We start from the raw sequence: 17,523 nt of genomic DNA on the forward strand, positions 1-17,523 counted from the left end.
CACTAAGCCACCGTGCTGAAATATTATGATTATCTATAGTTTGAATAGTTATTTTTTTAGCTTCCCTCCTTATGTACAGCCAGGAAGAATCTATAGTGCTTAAAATATCACATGCACTTTTGTGAATACAAAAAAGAAAGGTGATGTGAAGGTGGTCATTTGTGCAGGAAACCATTGCAAGCAGCTTTCAAGCCGCCATGACACTTTTAAAAAAGTGATCTATTACTTTACTGTTATCACAGGACAAAGTTAGTTTCATAATTAAATGTGCACTGCCATCTTGTGTCAGACATGTGGTACTGCAGGCTTATGAATCTCAGATAGCAGATCATTGACTTACAGTTATTTTATAGACACAATGCTGTTATTCAACTGAGTTGTTATAGTTGGTAAATCCAGAGTGTATGTTACTCCCATAGCTAAGAGACCATTATTAGTTGGTAATGTCATGGAAGTATTGTAAACCTGTTTAATGATAATTCAACCAGTTGAGGACTTAAATGACCCATACTTATTATTTATAAGGGTAATTATTCTATTCTATAATTGGGGAATAAGTCATGGACAGTAGAGTACATTACAGTACAGTAAATTAGTCATTGACATTTTATTTCCTGCTTGTGTCTTAGATTCGGATTCGGATACCACTATCCCGACGTCTGCTCTCACCTCCCTCCAGTGGGTAGCGGAAATTCTTCCCTCCAACATTCGCATCCAAGGACGGAGTTTTAGCCAACAGCTGGAACACCTGCTCACACCCACTGAGCGCTATACAGTGTGCAAAGCTCTGGAAAGCTTCTTTCAGCACAGGTAGCGTCATCCGCCTGTAACGTGTACGGCAACTGTGTGACGGTAATCCCCAGACCGTACCAATAGATAAATGCACAATGATACTCATGTGGCATGTAGATACTGTACATAGGAATACACATGACCACTGTTATCAGATCTTGGGGAATCAGGGACAGTCAAATAAATCCAAGGGCTGAATCTCACAGGCAAATAAATATCTAAATCAATAATTGGTTCCTAATTTTAATAAGGCTTTTGGCCACTCTGCCTTCTTTTACAGAGCTCCTAACTATCTAAGTTCTTTCTAAACTGCTGTCACCCTGTTTTATAAACCTGTTTGGGACTGTACTGCCTAATACCCCCTCTCTGTAACCAGTCCACAGTTGTATTGCCTGCTTACATGACATGAAATGAGAGGTAACTCTCAATGAATTTCTTCTTGATAAAATACTTTGCTTAGGTTATGGCACCAGTACTCCCTAACTGTACCCGGTGTAATTTTTACTGCAAAATTTTGTATATTTGTTATAGATTTAAAACACCTTACTCTATATAGTTAAGCTATATCCAGCATAGGTATCATAAACATATAAATTGCCTCTTTTATTGGCATCCTTTGTAACTGTGTGCACTTTATAGCATGTAAATAGGTAGCATAAAGGAGAGTTAAAATACCAAGTTTACAAACTGGGACTGTAAGCAGTTTCCTGTGCTGTAACCTGGCTGCGGGAAAACTAACATGCCTGGTAAACAGGCACTTACCTAGGTTGCCTTGTGGTCAGTCCAAATCGGTTATCAATTAATGTGCATTAGAACTCTCCAAATTTAGCAAACTGTCATCTATTCTGATAAAATAGAACTCATACTTTGCATCCTATGTGTATTACTGGGTAATTTGTATGTACACAAGGGGGAACATTGAGATGGTGTCTAGTGGTCCAGGCCAGGAATGAGTACAACAAAATCCCTAAGTTTGACCGATCAGCGGAGGACACATTCTGGCAGCTACTTGATCTCTGATCCTATTTGTGATGTTCTTTGTGTCCTAAGGAACATTGACACGCTGATAGTGGATATATATCCTGTGCTGGACACCCCGGCCAAGCAGATCATCTGGCAATTCATCTTCCAGCTGCTGACGTACGAGGAACAGGAGCACTGCCAACACAAGATCGCTCGTTTCCTGGGGTACAAGGCAGGTCAGAGAGCTCCATAACCGAGCGCTCGTCTCAATGTGCCCGTCACCCGCCATCTTCAATAACCACGGTGTCATACACTGTATACTGTGCTGTAATACTGTTTGACTCCCCATGTTTTCACCACATATTACCACAAATGGATAGTTATAAGAATTACATCATCCTGTCTCAGGGCAGCCATTTTGTGGGATGAGCCAATATATAGGTGTATAAAGCCGTAACATGTTTGAGGCGAAAACGCAAGAGTAATTTTGTTGCTTGAACCAATATTCATGAAAATACTGGCACAAAGTGATGGCACGAGTTCCCAGTGAATTAGTAGGTTTATTATCATAAATACTACTTCACCTCACAAAATGGCTGCCTGCATGGCCAACACATACACTGTAAAAGCTAAATTGTGTATTGCCTTAGGAAATAGCACCCCAAAGTCCTCACCTCTGCTGTCGTGTCGCTGGATCACTTGTTTACCTAACTAATTCACCAATATGTCTCCATTTATTAAAGGATATATTGCCTGGTGGCGCACTCAAACATCAGTCTGTCGCATAATTTATTGTATTAACGGTCAGTCGAAGTCAGCCGTCTGTATTCGGCAGCATGATCAATTGCTTTGCTTTCAGAGGAGTTGAATTATTGTGTTGTTATTTGTTAGACTGACGTATTAGATGTAGCTTTTGTAAATGCCATGTTTGCCAGTTCCACACATTATGAACATGGCTGCAGACATGTGGGCATTGCCCATAACGGGCTGAAAGTATAGCCAGTGTAAGGGGCAGGTATGGATTGAGGCAGTCGATGTGTTGTAAATACTAAAGGGCACTGCTTTCAAATAAAAATATAAAGTTATTTTAATACGTCCAACATTGCCTGAGGAGATGAATTGATCGCTGTGCATGTTATATCCCATATGTCATGATGACATCTCTTCTATATGCTTGTCAGTCCACATGAAACCAGACTTCACCTGTGGAGATTTTCACCGTAAATCCTGTTGGGTTTTTTTGTCACATGACCTCACTTAAACTCTCTCTGGGGAAGCACTGCCCAATGTGAGCAGTTCCTGGGGTTCTGTGGCCTATATAAATGCATTAAGCCTGGAGCCTTTGACAGAGCTGTTTTGCTGATCACTAATATCCATTATAGTAATGCAGATGAGCTGTATAAAATAAGCTTTTAATTCTCTTCTGGAGCACAGCCAAGCACTGTAAGACGTCATACCTCTCCCAAATTGATGAAGATGGCAGTTTTGCTGTAGAATGATTGATGCTGGAACTTTATGTGATGGATGTTTGAACCGTTATGTTGGTTTTGACCGATGATTCTTATGCAGCGGCCATGGATGCGGATACAGGGGCTCCACATCGAGGGTCTGTCCACGGGCAAGCAACATATCAGGGGAGCATACGGGGCATGGAAGAAGGGAAGACAGGTGACTTTATACATAATATTTTTTTTTTCCATAAAAGACATTTATTAGGATGTTATTAATGTCTACTGTACATGAAATGCATTTTTCCAGCTGCTCCTGATTGCAAACACACGTTCTAGCATGTATACACGGCCGTCATCACTAGTAATCAGCGCTTACACCAGACCTGTAACTGGTGCAAGTGATGTGACAGAAGATCACATACCTTAGAGACACCCAAAGCTTGAATCGGACACTGCTGTAAGAACGCGTGCTTGGCGCGCGCTTACTGTACACTGACTGCGTGCATCCGCCCCTTCCCTGCCCATGAATTGTAGCCTGTAGTAATAGTCCTTTGTGCTTGAAGATGAATTGGACGTTGATGCGTTCTCTAGCGTAAAGTCTGGTTCCGGGCATGGGACAACAGGTTTGCTTTGGTGTTCTGTTGCCGGTGTTGTCAAATGTAATGTAGCCCATCACGAAGATAGACTTTTACAGCAAGACTATATTTATGCTGCCCAACATTTTAAAAGGCAAAATCGAGACAAAAAAGCCCCACCCACGGCACACCCAAACCACGCCCCACCCAAACCACGCCCCTGATGACAAACCCCACCCAGATACTTCAAACCACACACATGCTTTTCCATTCTAGAAGGAGACTTCCCTTTTGATTGTCTGCAATTCAGAACAGTTTTGTCAATATCAGGACAATTTTTTTTTACCTTTTGGTGTTACCTCAATCTAGGGGGACCCCCTCACGGCTCAAATAGTCCAGTGCTGTTCTGTTCCCTCCTATAAGGATGGTCTTGTTTCAGACATGCAGCGTCGTTCCCCCTCCAGTTAGATTCCCATTCACAGGACTGGGATATTCACAGATATGGGCATCGATGAATGGGAAGCTCACGGATATAATCGATAACACAAGCAGCACTGGACTATTGGTGTGAATGACAAACATTCTCTGTACAGCGCTGCGGATTTGGTGGCGCTATATAAATAAATGATGATATTTGTAAACTTAGATTAAAAAACCCACAGAAATGATTATGGCTGATCAGATCAGACACAGACGTTTGCGGTTGAGGTTTCTTACTGAGAATATTGCCCCTAAGGCTTTGTATGGAAGCTGTCACTTTCAAAGAACCCACAAGGAAATGATTCAGTATCTGTGCAGTATACATTGTTATTTGAAATGTAAATTTATGTATATTTAAATATATTTCGGTTCGCCATAGGAAACCTATTTTGCCCTCACTCTGTCTGTCTGTACTAAGCATGACTTGCGTTACAAGTGTTCCGTGGCGGAATTCCGAGCATCCAGCGATGGAAAACACATCTCTACCCTACTATACAAATAGAGATTACGTGGAATTAAATAACTTCTTTGTCTTGCACAGTAGCTCACGGCGACCCAATGGAAGCTGCGCCTCGTCTGACTTCAGGAGAAAGACAAGCGGGAGATGGAACATCCTTACCCGAAACCCCGAACCCTAAAATGGTCTGAATTATATTACGTTCTTGTCGCTATGTATTGTAAATGATACTTTAGTTGTGAATAATGTGTGATGCCTCTGTACCATAACTGGTTCCTAGCAAGCTGACAGTTCGCCCTCTCATGAATATTGATTGAGCATAGAAAATATTTGCTTCTAGGCAATGAGCGCACCTGGAAGATGATCTAGTCATGTTAATGACACTTTCACCTTAAATTGCTTTGCTATGTAGAAAATGTGCATTGTGTAATGTCAGAGCCTCACACCTCCTCTTGTGTCCACCTATAGTCGCTCATTTTCCCTTGCAGCTAGGTATGCTCACCGGTGCTTTGTTGCCCCCAAGACTTCTGAAAATTCAGAGTTATTGGTGTTTGTAACTTACCTATAGAAAATAGACAAAGTGGATCAAACAGAGTAGAACCCAGCCGGATAGCTCATAAGTCACATAGGGAATTTATTCAGGCCAATTGTATGTTTTCTTATCTCTTACAGCCTTCCCCTCTTGTTTTGTCTTCCATGTTTCCTCTCCCATTCCCCTCCCCCACTTGCTTTTCTACCCGGCTCTGTTTCCATTTGTTATGCACTTATTTCAATGGTTTATATTTTTACACGAGACGGGGCAAATACTGTTTGGCATATTGGTCGCCTCGGCAGCAAATGCATCTTTCGCTCTGAATTCGGAGTACCCTGTATATTTCTTTGCTATTGCCATATGTTCTCTTCTGTTTTGAAAACCAATCAATAAAGTTTACACAAGAAAAATAGACAAACTACAAGGAAAACAAAGTCCGAAACCAAACCCAGTGCAGGAATTAGAAGAGTATTGTGGTACAAAATCATCAGGCGATGCCAAGGTCAAACAGGGCGGGGTTGGCTCATTAAAGTCTAGAACTCAGGCGAAGATGGAGCACAGGAAGCAGATACTTCCTGTGGAATCTTCAGTGTCATTATTTTAATTGTTGATGGTTTCGTAGCGGTCTATAAGGGGGAGATTCAGTTCAGCGCAATGTGTCTCTGGGACAGGCTGATGTTGAGGATGGACTCTCGGATCACCTCTATGGGGTACGAGGGAAAGTGAGCGGAGATTCCTTATGGTAATGGCCGGCAATGTGCGCAGAATGACCTCACGGCCAGTTGAAACTCCCCCTATAAGTCTACATTGTTTTTGTTGTTCAATGTGTCTTTATCGTTCCTCTTCCCTTTCTAGATGTCCGCTGTGTATGCCGAGTTAGAAAATCGTTTTATCAACAGTTTTCCAGGGAAAGTGAGCAGTATGAGATCCCGTGGGCCGTGTAACCTCTATCATACAGGTATCCTTACTTCCTGGCTTGTGTGGCTGTTTACGTGCACTATACCTCTCCCTTGTGTGACGGAATGTCTACACTCTTGTCTAGTATTAGGAGAGCGTAGGTTGGCGCAGGCTGCTCACTGGCAAAATTCTGCACCGCCCACTGACCCCTGTCCCCCGCGTCCACCCAGTGCCCCATCACCCAGCAGCTCCGAGTCAAATCCCTACGTCAGCTTGGACGGCAGCCTGCCACCTTCTCCAACTCACCGCAAGATTTTCACCTTCTCACGACCCAGCCGCTCCCGAGATACCGACCGGTTCCTGGATGTGCTCAGCCGGCAACTGGGGCAAAATCTCACCATCACCGACCAGTTTCTTACCCCCGAGAATGACTATGAAGAGGTAAAGGGCAGTGGGCATACAACAGAATTAATTTTTGCTTTGTGTCATTTTCTGGCTAGATTAGTGGTGCACACTGGGATATTTTTATGATGGATTTGTATTTGTGAATTAGGTTTCTTATCATGTCTGTTGACAACATGACCATAAATCCCACCCCACAAGCTCGCTGCCTGAGTATAATCCTTGACTCACAACTATCCTTTGTTCCCCACATCAACTCTATATTTACAACACGCTGCATACATCTAAAAAACATTTCCAGAATACGTACATATCTCACACAAGACACCGCAAAAACCTTAATTCATGCACTCATCATCTCCCACATTGACTATTGCAATTTCCTTCTTACTGGTCTTTCCAAAATGAGACTTGAACCCCTACAATCTATTTTGCACACAGCGGCTAGATTGATTTTCCTTCCAAATCGTTCATTCTCTGCTGTGTCACTCTCAGTCTCTACATTGGTTGCCTGTATTTCAACGAATCCAATCTAAAATTCTTCTACTAACATGCAGAATCTCCGTTCTGCATAAGATCTGCGTCTCTCTTCCACTCTCATCACTTCCCCCCATTTCCGGTTACAGGACTTTTTCGGGATGCACCCACTTTGTGGAATACCTTCCCTCGCACAATAAGACTTTCCTCTAGTCTTCAAACCTTCAAGCGTTCTCTGAAAACCCACCTCTTCAGACAAGCTTATGATATTCCTCAACCACCCTCTTAATCTCCCTAGGTTACCCTATTACCACCCTCTACACAGCTAACACAAGACACCAACCCTCTGACCAACATTGCTGTGTGACTGATCACACAGCCCACTCAATACTTTTACCTTTGCATTCTAGCTGGTCCAATGTGCAATATGATGTAGCACGTGCCCTTGTGTTTCCAACTCCCATTGTCCCATAGATTGTAATCTTGTGAGAAGGGTTCTCTTACCTCTCTGTCTGTATTACCCATTGTTTTATTACTCCTTATCCCAATTGTAAAGAGCTACGGAATCTGCTGACGCTATGTAAATAAATGATGATGATGTCTTACACATGATTAATTTTTTAGGTTAGTGATTGTTTTTATTTTTTAAGGGGTTGTCCACCTTCAAAGATTTCAACACTGGCTTATTTTCTTTATATTTTCCATCTCTTATTCACGGGTAAGTAGTTGTTCCTGGGTGATATAAATGGCTTTATAACAGAAACAGTAAAACAAAACAATCTGCTTGGTAAAAGTTGCAGTATGGCACGTAGTGCAAGCCAATAAATTAAAGTCCCAGTAATAAGGGAAAACCTATTAATTTTCTTTGCTGTTGGAAAGTGATTTTAATGAATGGAGAATGTTGGTTCTTTGGACATTGAGTACATTGTGTCCATCTGCAGCGTTCTATAATAACGTGATACTATAGGGAGCGGGCGCTCATTGTTCTATGCTTTCTTTGCACTCTCCTGCAGATGAGTTTTCAGGATGAACAGTTGAGCTGTGCACCCCCGGAAGTCAGCACTACCAGTGAATCCGGGGGCAGCAGTGAGGATGGCAGCTCTCTCACCTACTCCTCAGTGTCCGACCACATTCCCCCGCCACCGCACAGCCCCCCTCCTCCGCCTCCCCCGCAGCTTTCCAGAGGAGAGCCGGCCCTCATGAAGGAGACGTCTAAGGCAGCACCCACTCCCTTTTCTCGGGGTCTGGGCAGCTGTATATCCCAGTTACCTCCAGCTCCGCCCCCTCTCCCCATACCCCCTGTCCCCCCAGCGCCACCTCTGGAAGCCCTGGCACATCGCAGCATGCACCGGCGCAGTGAGTCCAGCCACATGAGCGTGAAGAGGCTGCGCTGGGAACAGGTGGAGAATTCAGAAGGGACGATATGGGGACAGGCAAGTATTAGATTATCATAGAGCTGCGTACACGTATCATTGCTGAGGGATTGTCATAGCAGATTAATGGCAGAAATATTGCAGCTGGGGTCATGAGTTCGATGCCCGACCATGGCCTTATCTGTGTGGAGTTTGTATGTTCTCCCTGTGTTTGCGTGGGTTTCCTCCGGGTGCTCCGGTTTCCTCCCACACTCCAAAAACATACCGGTAGGTTAATTGGCTGCTGACAATGATGATGGTGAAAGGAACAACAATAAGAATATTATTATGGTATGATGGAGACAGACATATAAATGAAGTGGAGCCAAAGATGTTTTACCTAAATGTGTCTAAATTTCAGTTTTGACGAACAGAATAGCATTCCCCATTATCTCTTACTTAGTGACCTTGGAATGTCACTCCATATTATATTTAAGGGGGGATTTATGAAGTGACACAGGTAGCTGTACACAAAGGTCTTGTAACCCATAGCAACCAATAAAAAAAGCCCATTGTCATTTTTCTAGTACAGTTTAAAAAAAAAAGTGAAAGCAAATATCTGATTGGTTTATTCCTGTGCACCCGTTTGCCCCCACTGCGTTTTAGTGATGTCTTCCTGAACATTTTTTAATGGTTCACTGACAGCTGACGCACAGTTCTGCTGCGGTCTCTGCTGGGTTCTTATTACCGCTCGGTGTTCTGTGACTGTCAACATCATTTCTCTCCTTTCTGCAGCTGGGAGAGGATTCAGACTATGAAAAATTGAGTGACATGGTGAAGTACCTGGATTTGGAGCTGCATTTCGGTACCCAGAAACCAGCACGTAAGCAGACGCAGACCTCTTTGTGTTCTATCCCTCATTCCCCACCAGAAGTCTATATATAGTAAATCATACATTATGTAGTATGTTTACGGATCACATTGTGCCCTATATATTACACACGCACTATAGAAATTTGTACTATACAAGGTCTACTACCCATTGCCTATATAGCGTGGATAGAACATTTTTTTTGCTAAACCAGTAGCGTATATATACTCACTTTGCGCCTCCCAGTGAGTTGATGGGTTGCAGTTTTATGAATATTGGCAGGGCCATCTTAACAACATTATGGGCCCCCGGGCAAAGCAGTGCATCGGGGCCCCTAGATATAGATATAGATATAGATATATAGATGTATACAGATATAGATATAGATATAGATATATAGAGATAGATAGATGTACTTGCTCAGTGACCCTTGAAGGTTTTTTTTGCAGGTTTTTTTGTTTTGCAGGATTATTTATTCTCATTAAGAGCCGTGCCTATGGGGCCCCCTTGCCCGTGGGGCCCCCGGGCAGCTGCCCATCGTGCCCAATGGAAAAGATGGCCCTGAATATTGGTTCAGCACACAAAAATGGCTGCATATAGGCAGTAAATAAATGTACATCTCCAACTCAGTCTTTATTCTCTCCTCTTACAGTCCTCTCGGCATTGCCGGAATCTATGAAAAATAAAGGAGCTGTTGAGATTCTGTCTCACAAAAAGGCCTACAACACAGGTAGGAGAACAGTACAGACCACAGTTTAAGAGAAGGGTGGGTCTGGGTGTTAAAAGAAAATATTGAACCTCTGGTATTCAGCGTGTAATCAGTGATTACCTAACTTTGTTATAACAGTATGGAATGTGAACTGGGGACTGGTGGAAGTCTTGCCCACATAGGCTCCTGTGAAGCTTGGGTTCTACTGCACCTGGTCATCTATTTGTGTACAGAAGGTCATAGAATAGCGCAGGTCTTACGCTCTTATTTCCTATTCTAGCTATCCTGATTGCGCACTTAAAGCTCACGCACCAGGAGCTGAGCCACATCCTGATGACGATGGACAATGAGAGACTGGAGCCTTCGCACATTAAGCAGCTGCTTCTCTACGCACCCAGCGAGGAGGAGAGAAAACACTTTCAGGCCTACGCGGGGAGCCCCAGCAAGCTGAGCGAGCCCGACCAGTTTGCATTGAAGGTACAATACAGCAGGTACAGCACTAAAACACAGGATTAGCTGGATAGGTGGGATCATTTTATACCAAACCCTAGGCCAGTGCAAGTTTGCAAATGATATTTTCTGTAATGGCGGAGGCTATAGAAAAACAATGTAGGTCTCCAATCAGCCAATGGGCTACTATAAGCTATTGTGAATGCAATGTAAAGTAGTGAACATATTTATAAAGAAGTTGAACATGAAACCAGCTACGCCATTAGGGCAACCATAGCTAGGGAACCACAGGACGCCTTAACTTGGTGGTCCAGAGCCATAATGGATAGATTAGATGGACCATGTTTTTATATGTTTGTACGTAAAAGTGATCACACTAGATGGAAGTATAGAAAGACACCAATAAGCATTATTAGTTATAGCTATACATGATGTTATTTTAAGCTGTATCTATGCCAAGGTTTATCTAGTTTTAATGCTTTTTTCGGGGTTGTCTGTAGATGATGTCGGTTCCGGAATACAAGATGCGCCTGAGAAGTCTCCTGTTTAAAAGCACCTTGCAGGAGAAGACAGAAGAGATCCGGGCCAGTTGTGATTGTGTCTTCAAGGCTTCTGCTGAGCTCAAAAATAGCAAGAAACTGGCCAAAATACTGGAGGTGAGCTGGCTGAGATATGTCCTACACTGGATGTAGTGGACAGGGTCCTGCCTAGAACTTAGACACTGCTTAGGCTGTTCATGTCTCCAGTGGATGGTAAGTGCTTGTGGAATCAGAGGAAAATGGGTTTGGATATTGACAATGTTTGTGTAATTATAATAAGAGTCACCCGGCATTTCTGAAATATTAAACTAATAATAGAGGTCACTACTAGGAAGATAGGTGGTGTTAATATGGTTGAAGAACCCTTATCCAGTTAATGTCTGCATATAATGCATTTAGCCAGAATCCTGTAGATGCCTACAGGCACACAATAGGTATAGACAGTATATCGTAGATGCCTACAGGCACACAATAGGTATAGACAGTATACCGTAGATGCCTACAGGCACACAATAGATATAGATAGTATACCGTAGATGCCTACAGGCACACAATAGGTATAGACAGTATATCATAGATGCCTACAGGCACACAATAGATATAGATAGTATATCGTAGATGCCTACAGGCACACAATAGATATAGACAGTATACCGTAGATGCCTACAGGCACACAATAGGTATAGACAGTATATCATAGATGCCTACAGGCACACAATAGATATAGATAGTATATTGTAAATGCCTACGGGCACACAATAGATATAGATAGTATATCGTAGATGCCTACAGGCACACAATAGATATAGATAGTATATCGTAGATGCCTACAGGCACACAATAGATATAGATAGTATACCGTAGATGCCTACAGGCACACAATAGGTATAGACAGTATATCATAGATGCCTACAGGCACACAATAGATATAGATAGTATATCGTAGATGCCTACAGGCACACAATAGATATAGACAGTATATCATAGATGCCTACAGGCACACAATAGATATAGATAGTATACTGTAGATTCCTACAGGCACACAATAGATATAGACAGTATACCGTAGATGCCTACAGGCACACAATAGATATAGATAGTATATCGTAGATGCCTACAGGCACACAATAGGTATAGATAGTATATCATAGATGCCTACAGGCACACAATAGATATAGATAGTATACTGTAGATTCCTACAGGCATACAATAGATATAGATAGTATACTGTAGATTCCTACAGGCACACAATAGATATAGATAGTATACCGTAGATGCCTACAGGCACACAATAGATATAGATAGTATATCATAGATGCCTACAGGCACACAATAGATATAGATAGTATACCGTAGATGCCTACAGGCACACAATAGGTATAGATAGTATATCATAGATTCCTACAGGCACACAATAGATATAGACAGTATACCGTAGATGCCTACAGGCACACAATAGGTATAGCTAGTATACTGTAGATTCCTGCAGGCACACAATAGATATAGACAGTATACTGTAGATTCCTGCAGGCACACAATAGATATAGATAGTATACTGTAGATGCCTGCAGGCACACAATAGATATAGATAGTATACCGTAGATGCCAGCAGGCACACAATAGGTATAGATAGTATATCATAGATGCCTACAGGCACACAATAGATATAGATAGTATATCATAGATGCCTACAGGCACACAATAGATATAGATAGTATACTGTAGATTCCTGCAGGCACACAATAGATATAGACAGTATACCGTAGATGCCTACAGGCACACAATAGATATAGACAGTATACCGTAGATGCCTACAGGCACACAATAGATATAGATAGTATACCGTAGATGCCTGCAGGCACACAATAGATATAGATAGTATACCGTAGATGCCTGCAGGCACACAATAGGTATAGATAGTATATCATAGATGCCTACAGACACACAATAGATATAGATAGTATACTGTAGATTCCTGCAGGCACACAATAGATATAGATAGTATACCGTAGATGCCTACAGGCACACAATAGATATAGACAGTATACCGTAGATGCCTACAGGCACACAATAGGTATAGATAGTATATCATAGATGCCTACAGGCACACAATAGATATAGACAGTATACTGTAGATTCCTACAGGCACACAATAGATATAGATAGTATACTGTAGATTCCTGCAGGCACACAATAGATATAGATAGTATACCGTAGATTCCTGCAGGCACACAATAGGTATAGATAGTATATCATAGATGTCTACAGGCACACAATAGGTATAGATAGTATATCATAGATGTCTACAGGCACACAATAGATATAGATAGTATACCGTAGATGCCTACAGGCACACAATAGATATAGACAGTATACCGTAGATGCCTACAGGCACACAATAGGTATAGATAGTATATCATAGATGCCTACAGGCACACAATAGATATAGATAGTATACTGTAGATTCCTGCAGGCACACAATAGATATAGATAGTATACTGTAGATTCCTGCAGGCACACAATAGATATAGATAGTATACCGTAGATGCCTACAGGCACACAATAGATATAGATAGTATACTGTAGATTCCTGCAGGCACACAATAGATATAGATAGTATACCGTAGATGCCTACAGGCACACAATAGATATAGACAGTATACCGTAGATGCCTACAGGCACACAATAGATATAGACAGTATACCGTAGATGCCTACAGGCACACAATAGGTATAGATAGTATACCGTAGATGCCTACGGGCACACAATAGATATAGATAGTATACCGTAGATGCCTACAGGCACACAATAGGTATAGATAGTATACCATAGATGCCTACAGGCACACAATAGGAATAGATCGTATATCATAGATGCTTACAGGCACACAATAGATATAGACAGTATACCATAGATGCCTACGGGCACACAATAGATATAGATAGTATACCGTAGATGCCTACAGGCACACAATAGGTATAGATCGTATATCATAGATGCCTACAGGCACACAATAGGAATAGATCGTATATCATAGATTCCTACAGGCACACAATAGATATAGACAGTATACCGTAGATTCCTGCAGGCACACAATAGATATAGATAGTATACCGTAGATTCCTGCAGGCACACAATAGATATAGATAGTATACCGTAGATGCCTACGGGCACACAATAGATATAGATAGTATACCGTAGATGCCTACAGGCACACAATAGGTATAGATCGTATATCATAGATGCCTACAGGCACACAATAGGAATAGATCGTATACCATAGATTCATACAGGCACACAATAGATATAGACAGTATACCGTAGATGCCTACAGGCACACAATAGATATAGACAGTATACCGTAGATTCCTGCAGGCACACAATAGATATAGATAGTATATCGTAGATGCCTACAGGCACACAATAGATATAGATAGTATACCGTAGATTCCTGCAGGCACACAATAGATATAGACAGTATACCGTAGATTCCTGCAGGCACACAATAGATATAGATAGTATACCGTAGATTCCTACAGGCACACAATAGATATAGATAGTATACCGTAGATGCCTACAGGCACACAATAGATATAGACAGTATACCGTAGATTCCTACAGGCACACAATAGATATAGATAGTATACCGTAGATTCCTGCAGGCACACAATAGATATAGATAGTATACCGTAGATGCCTACAGGCACACAATCAGGGCCGGATTAACCATAGGGCTAACTGGGCTACAGCCCAGAGGCCTATGGCATCCAGGGGGCCCTTGAAAGTGGTCAGCAGCAGTATTGATCGGTCGGGGCCGGGGGCGCGATCAGTGCTGCTGAGCACTTTCACTGCGGTCCTTCTCCGGCGCGCTGTAGTCTCCTTACTGAGGAGATCTCGTGAGTCTCACTCTCACGAGATCTCCTCAGTAAAGAGTGTACAGTGCGCCAAAGAAGGAGGTAAGTGCCGGGGGAAGGCGCGGGCAGCTCGGATCACGGGGGGGGGTGGGGCCCTCACAGGGGAATGGAGGCCCCCTTAGCCCAGGGGCCTCCATTCCCTTAATCCGGCCCTGGATACAGGACAATTCCCAATAATCTTCTATTATCTAGGTGTAGAGGGAGCATTACAGTAACTCAGTCCAAATGTCAATCCCGAGAATTACACAAGTAAGAAATACACAGAAGATTTCATCTCAAACCAATCAGCTGAAAATTTCAGACTCAAAATCCATACCTCACATAGGCCAATTAATTCACTCGCAATCTGCTACCCAAGGCCAGTTCTTTGTTCCCTACCATGTGAAGAGATTTCTCACATAGATGGATACTTAGATAGATAGACATAGAGTAGAAGCTCCCTAATTAGCAGAGACTTAAGGAACATGGTTTAACCCTTTGGCTGCTATGTTACACCATTCACTTCCTCACCCAGATAGCCATAGACATTGCAGTTACTGCAGCATTTTCCTATTCATTTCAGCAAGGCAATTTTATTGGTCTTCTATAAAATGCATTGTCCATACTGAAATCTCACTGGTTATTAAATAAATAATCTTAAGTGCCAGAAACCAACGTGAGTATATTTTAGATATTTTCGTGGCGACTTTGCAAATCTCCCTCCCCCGTTACACGTCACAATTCAGAAAATCAATCATTTCTGTAATTGCCAGATGCATAGTGATATAAGATAAATAAAATAGTAACCTAATTGTGTAAAAATAGCCACAGAAGGAATTTGCCATTTTTAACAACCTTGCAAGCATGTGGTTTTGACACACGTTTAAAACCACACACGCATGTTATTCATGAACTCCGCGCATCTATGGTATACTATCTATATCTATTGTGTGCCTGTAGGCATCTATGATATACTATCTATATCTATTGTGTGCCTGTAGGCATCTACGGTATACTATCTATATCTATTGTGTGCCTGTAGGCATCTATGGTATACTGTCTATATCTATTGTGTGCTTGTAGGCATCTACGGTATACTATCTATATCTATTGTGTGCCTGTAGGCATCTATGGTATACTATCTATATCTATTGTGTGCTTGTAGGCATCTACGGTATACTGTCTATATCTATTGTGTGCCTGTAGGCATCTACGGTATACTATCTATATCTATTGTGTGCCCGTAGGCATTTACAATATACTATCTGTATCTATTGTGCGCCTGTAGGCATCTATGGCATACTGTCTATACCTATTGTGTATCCATTCTTGTCTATGGCCAAATGCTTCTGTGAAGGGAAAATTGCAAAAACAGAAGAGTTTTCAATACAACGTTAGTAGTTAGTAATTTAGTAATTATGGTCATTGTTTATTTATAGCACTACTTAGAAATGTTTGTGTGTAAACAGGACAGAATATTTTCAATATATAATTTTTACAGGTATGCTGATTTCTTGATGGGGAACTCGCATATTGTGCTTTACTGCCTCTAGAGGTGCAAAAATAAATTACTGGTAACAATAGTAAATAGATAGCAATATATTTGAAAAGTCTCATACCTAGGGGTACCGTGAGAGGGTGGGAGCACGTACATCGAGCCTGCCTGGGGGACTTGGCCATTCTGTGTAGTGGGAGGAGCCAACAACCTAATATGACCACGCCCTCTTCGGTTGCTACGGAATGAGCCCCAAGAAGTTGCTGTTCTGGTGCCTGAAAGTTCTCTTGGTGGCCCTGCCCACCCCACTAGCAAAATTCAGAACTAGAAGTTGGCATAAATGGAATGTTGGGTTTTCAGGTGGGGATGCCAGTTTTCTGCCAGTTAGGAGGATTGAGGAGAATATAAAACAAAACCCCAGCAATACTGCTCACTAAACTTTTCCTGTGCATTAGAACGCAACCAAGAGACCATTTCTCCTGCTGTTCCTCACACACTTCCTCCTAACAGCATCTTATTGTCTTTGTTGCCATGTCCCCTAAATAAGAGCTGTGACTAAGGAGTCACTTGTAACTGGTAAATGAGAGAAACAGCATGAAAGGAAGAAAGGAGTATAAAGCTTCACCCCTAATTCAGAGCCTTTTTTAAAAATGGAGGCAGCTGGTAAATATATATCTAGATAAGTTACTGGTGTTGTGCCCCCCCTCCCTCTCCCTCGGTTTGTAAAAAAAACCCCACATAAAATGGGTTACAGTTATCCCAGCCCCTTAGTGTCCACTGGGCCCTAGCTAGGAGCCTAGGTTGTCTGATAGATGATCTGACTCTGCTCTGAACATCCACGTCACGATGCAAAGCACCAATTCCTGCTAATAGTGATGCCTTTCGCCCATTGGGATCAAATCCAATCACCGTACATTTGATTATCTCATTTGCTGGATTGACCAATCCAAATCTCACTTGTATGGTCAGCATTAGAAGTTCCCCTCAAACCATCTGAACTAAAATAAATACACTTTGTGAAATATTATTGCAGAGACATTTTTAATTGGAGCACTGTCTACCTGGCCTACGTTACTTTGGATAAGCAACTTGAACCATCCATATTTTAGTGATTTCATAAAAGTTACATTTGTAGAGTGCTTAAGGCAGGAATCCAGGAACGTTTCTAATTAATATTAAACCCAGCGT

The 17,523-nt window shown here is 42.0% G+C and overlaps 1 protein-coding gene across 1 annotated transcript in view; it reads left to right on the forward strand.

The window, feature by feature from the left end:
* Nucleotides 1-17,523, forward strand: part of GRID2IP (Grid2 interacting protein) — a 77,758-nt gene that overhangs the window by 50,808 nt on the left and 9,427 nt on the right. Inside the window, exons 8-18 of the mRNA XM_075179343.1 lie at nt 630-810; nt 1,843-1,991; nt 3,325-3,423; nt 4,803-4,903; nt 6,106-6,208; nt 6,293-6,588; nt 8,040-8,473; nt 9,143-9,261; nt 9,902-9,979; nt 10,239-10,435; nt 10,909-11,064. Of these exons, the coding sequence (XP_075035444.1) occupies nt 630-810; nt 1,843-1,991; nt 3,325-3,423; nt 4,803-4,903; nt 6,106-6,208; nt 6,293-6,588; nt 8,040-8,473; nt 9,143-9,261; nt 9,902-9,979; nt 10,239-10,435; nt 10,909-11,064 (1,913 nt within the window). The remainder of the gene's footprint in view (nt 1-629; nt 811-1,842; nt 1,992-3,324; nt 3,424-4,802; nt 4,904-6,105; nt 6,209-6,292; nt 6,589-8,039; nt 8,474-9,142; nt 9,262-9,901; nt 9,980-10,238; nt 10,436-10,908; nt 11,065-17,523) is intronic.

Source organism: Mixophyes fleayi, chromosome 7, assembly GCF_038048845.1.
Source record: "Mixophyes fleayi isolate aMixFle1 chromosome 7, aMixFle1.hap1, whole genome shotgun sequence".
Taxonomy (NCBI): domain Eukaryota; kingdom Metazoa; phylum Chordata; class Amphibia; order Anura; family Limnodynastidae; genus Mixophyes; species Mixophyes fleayi.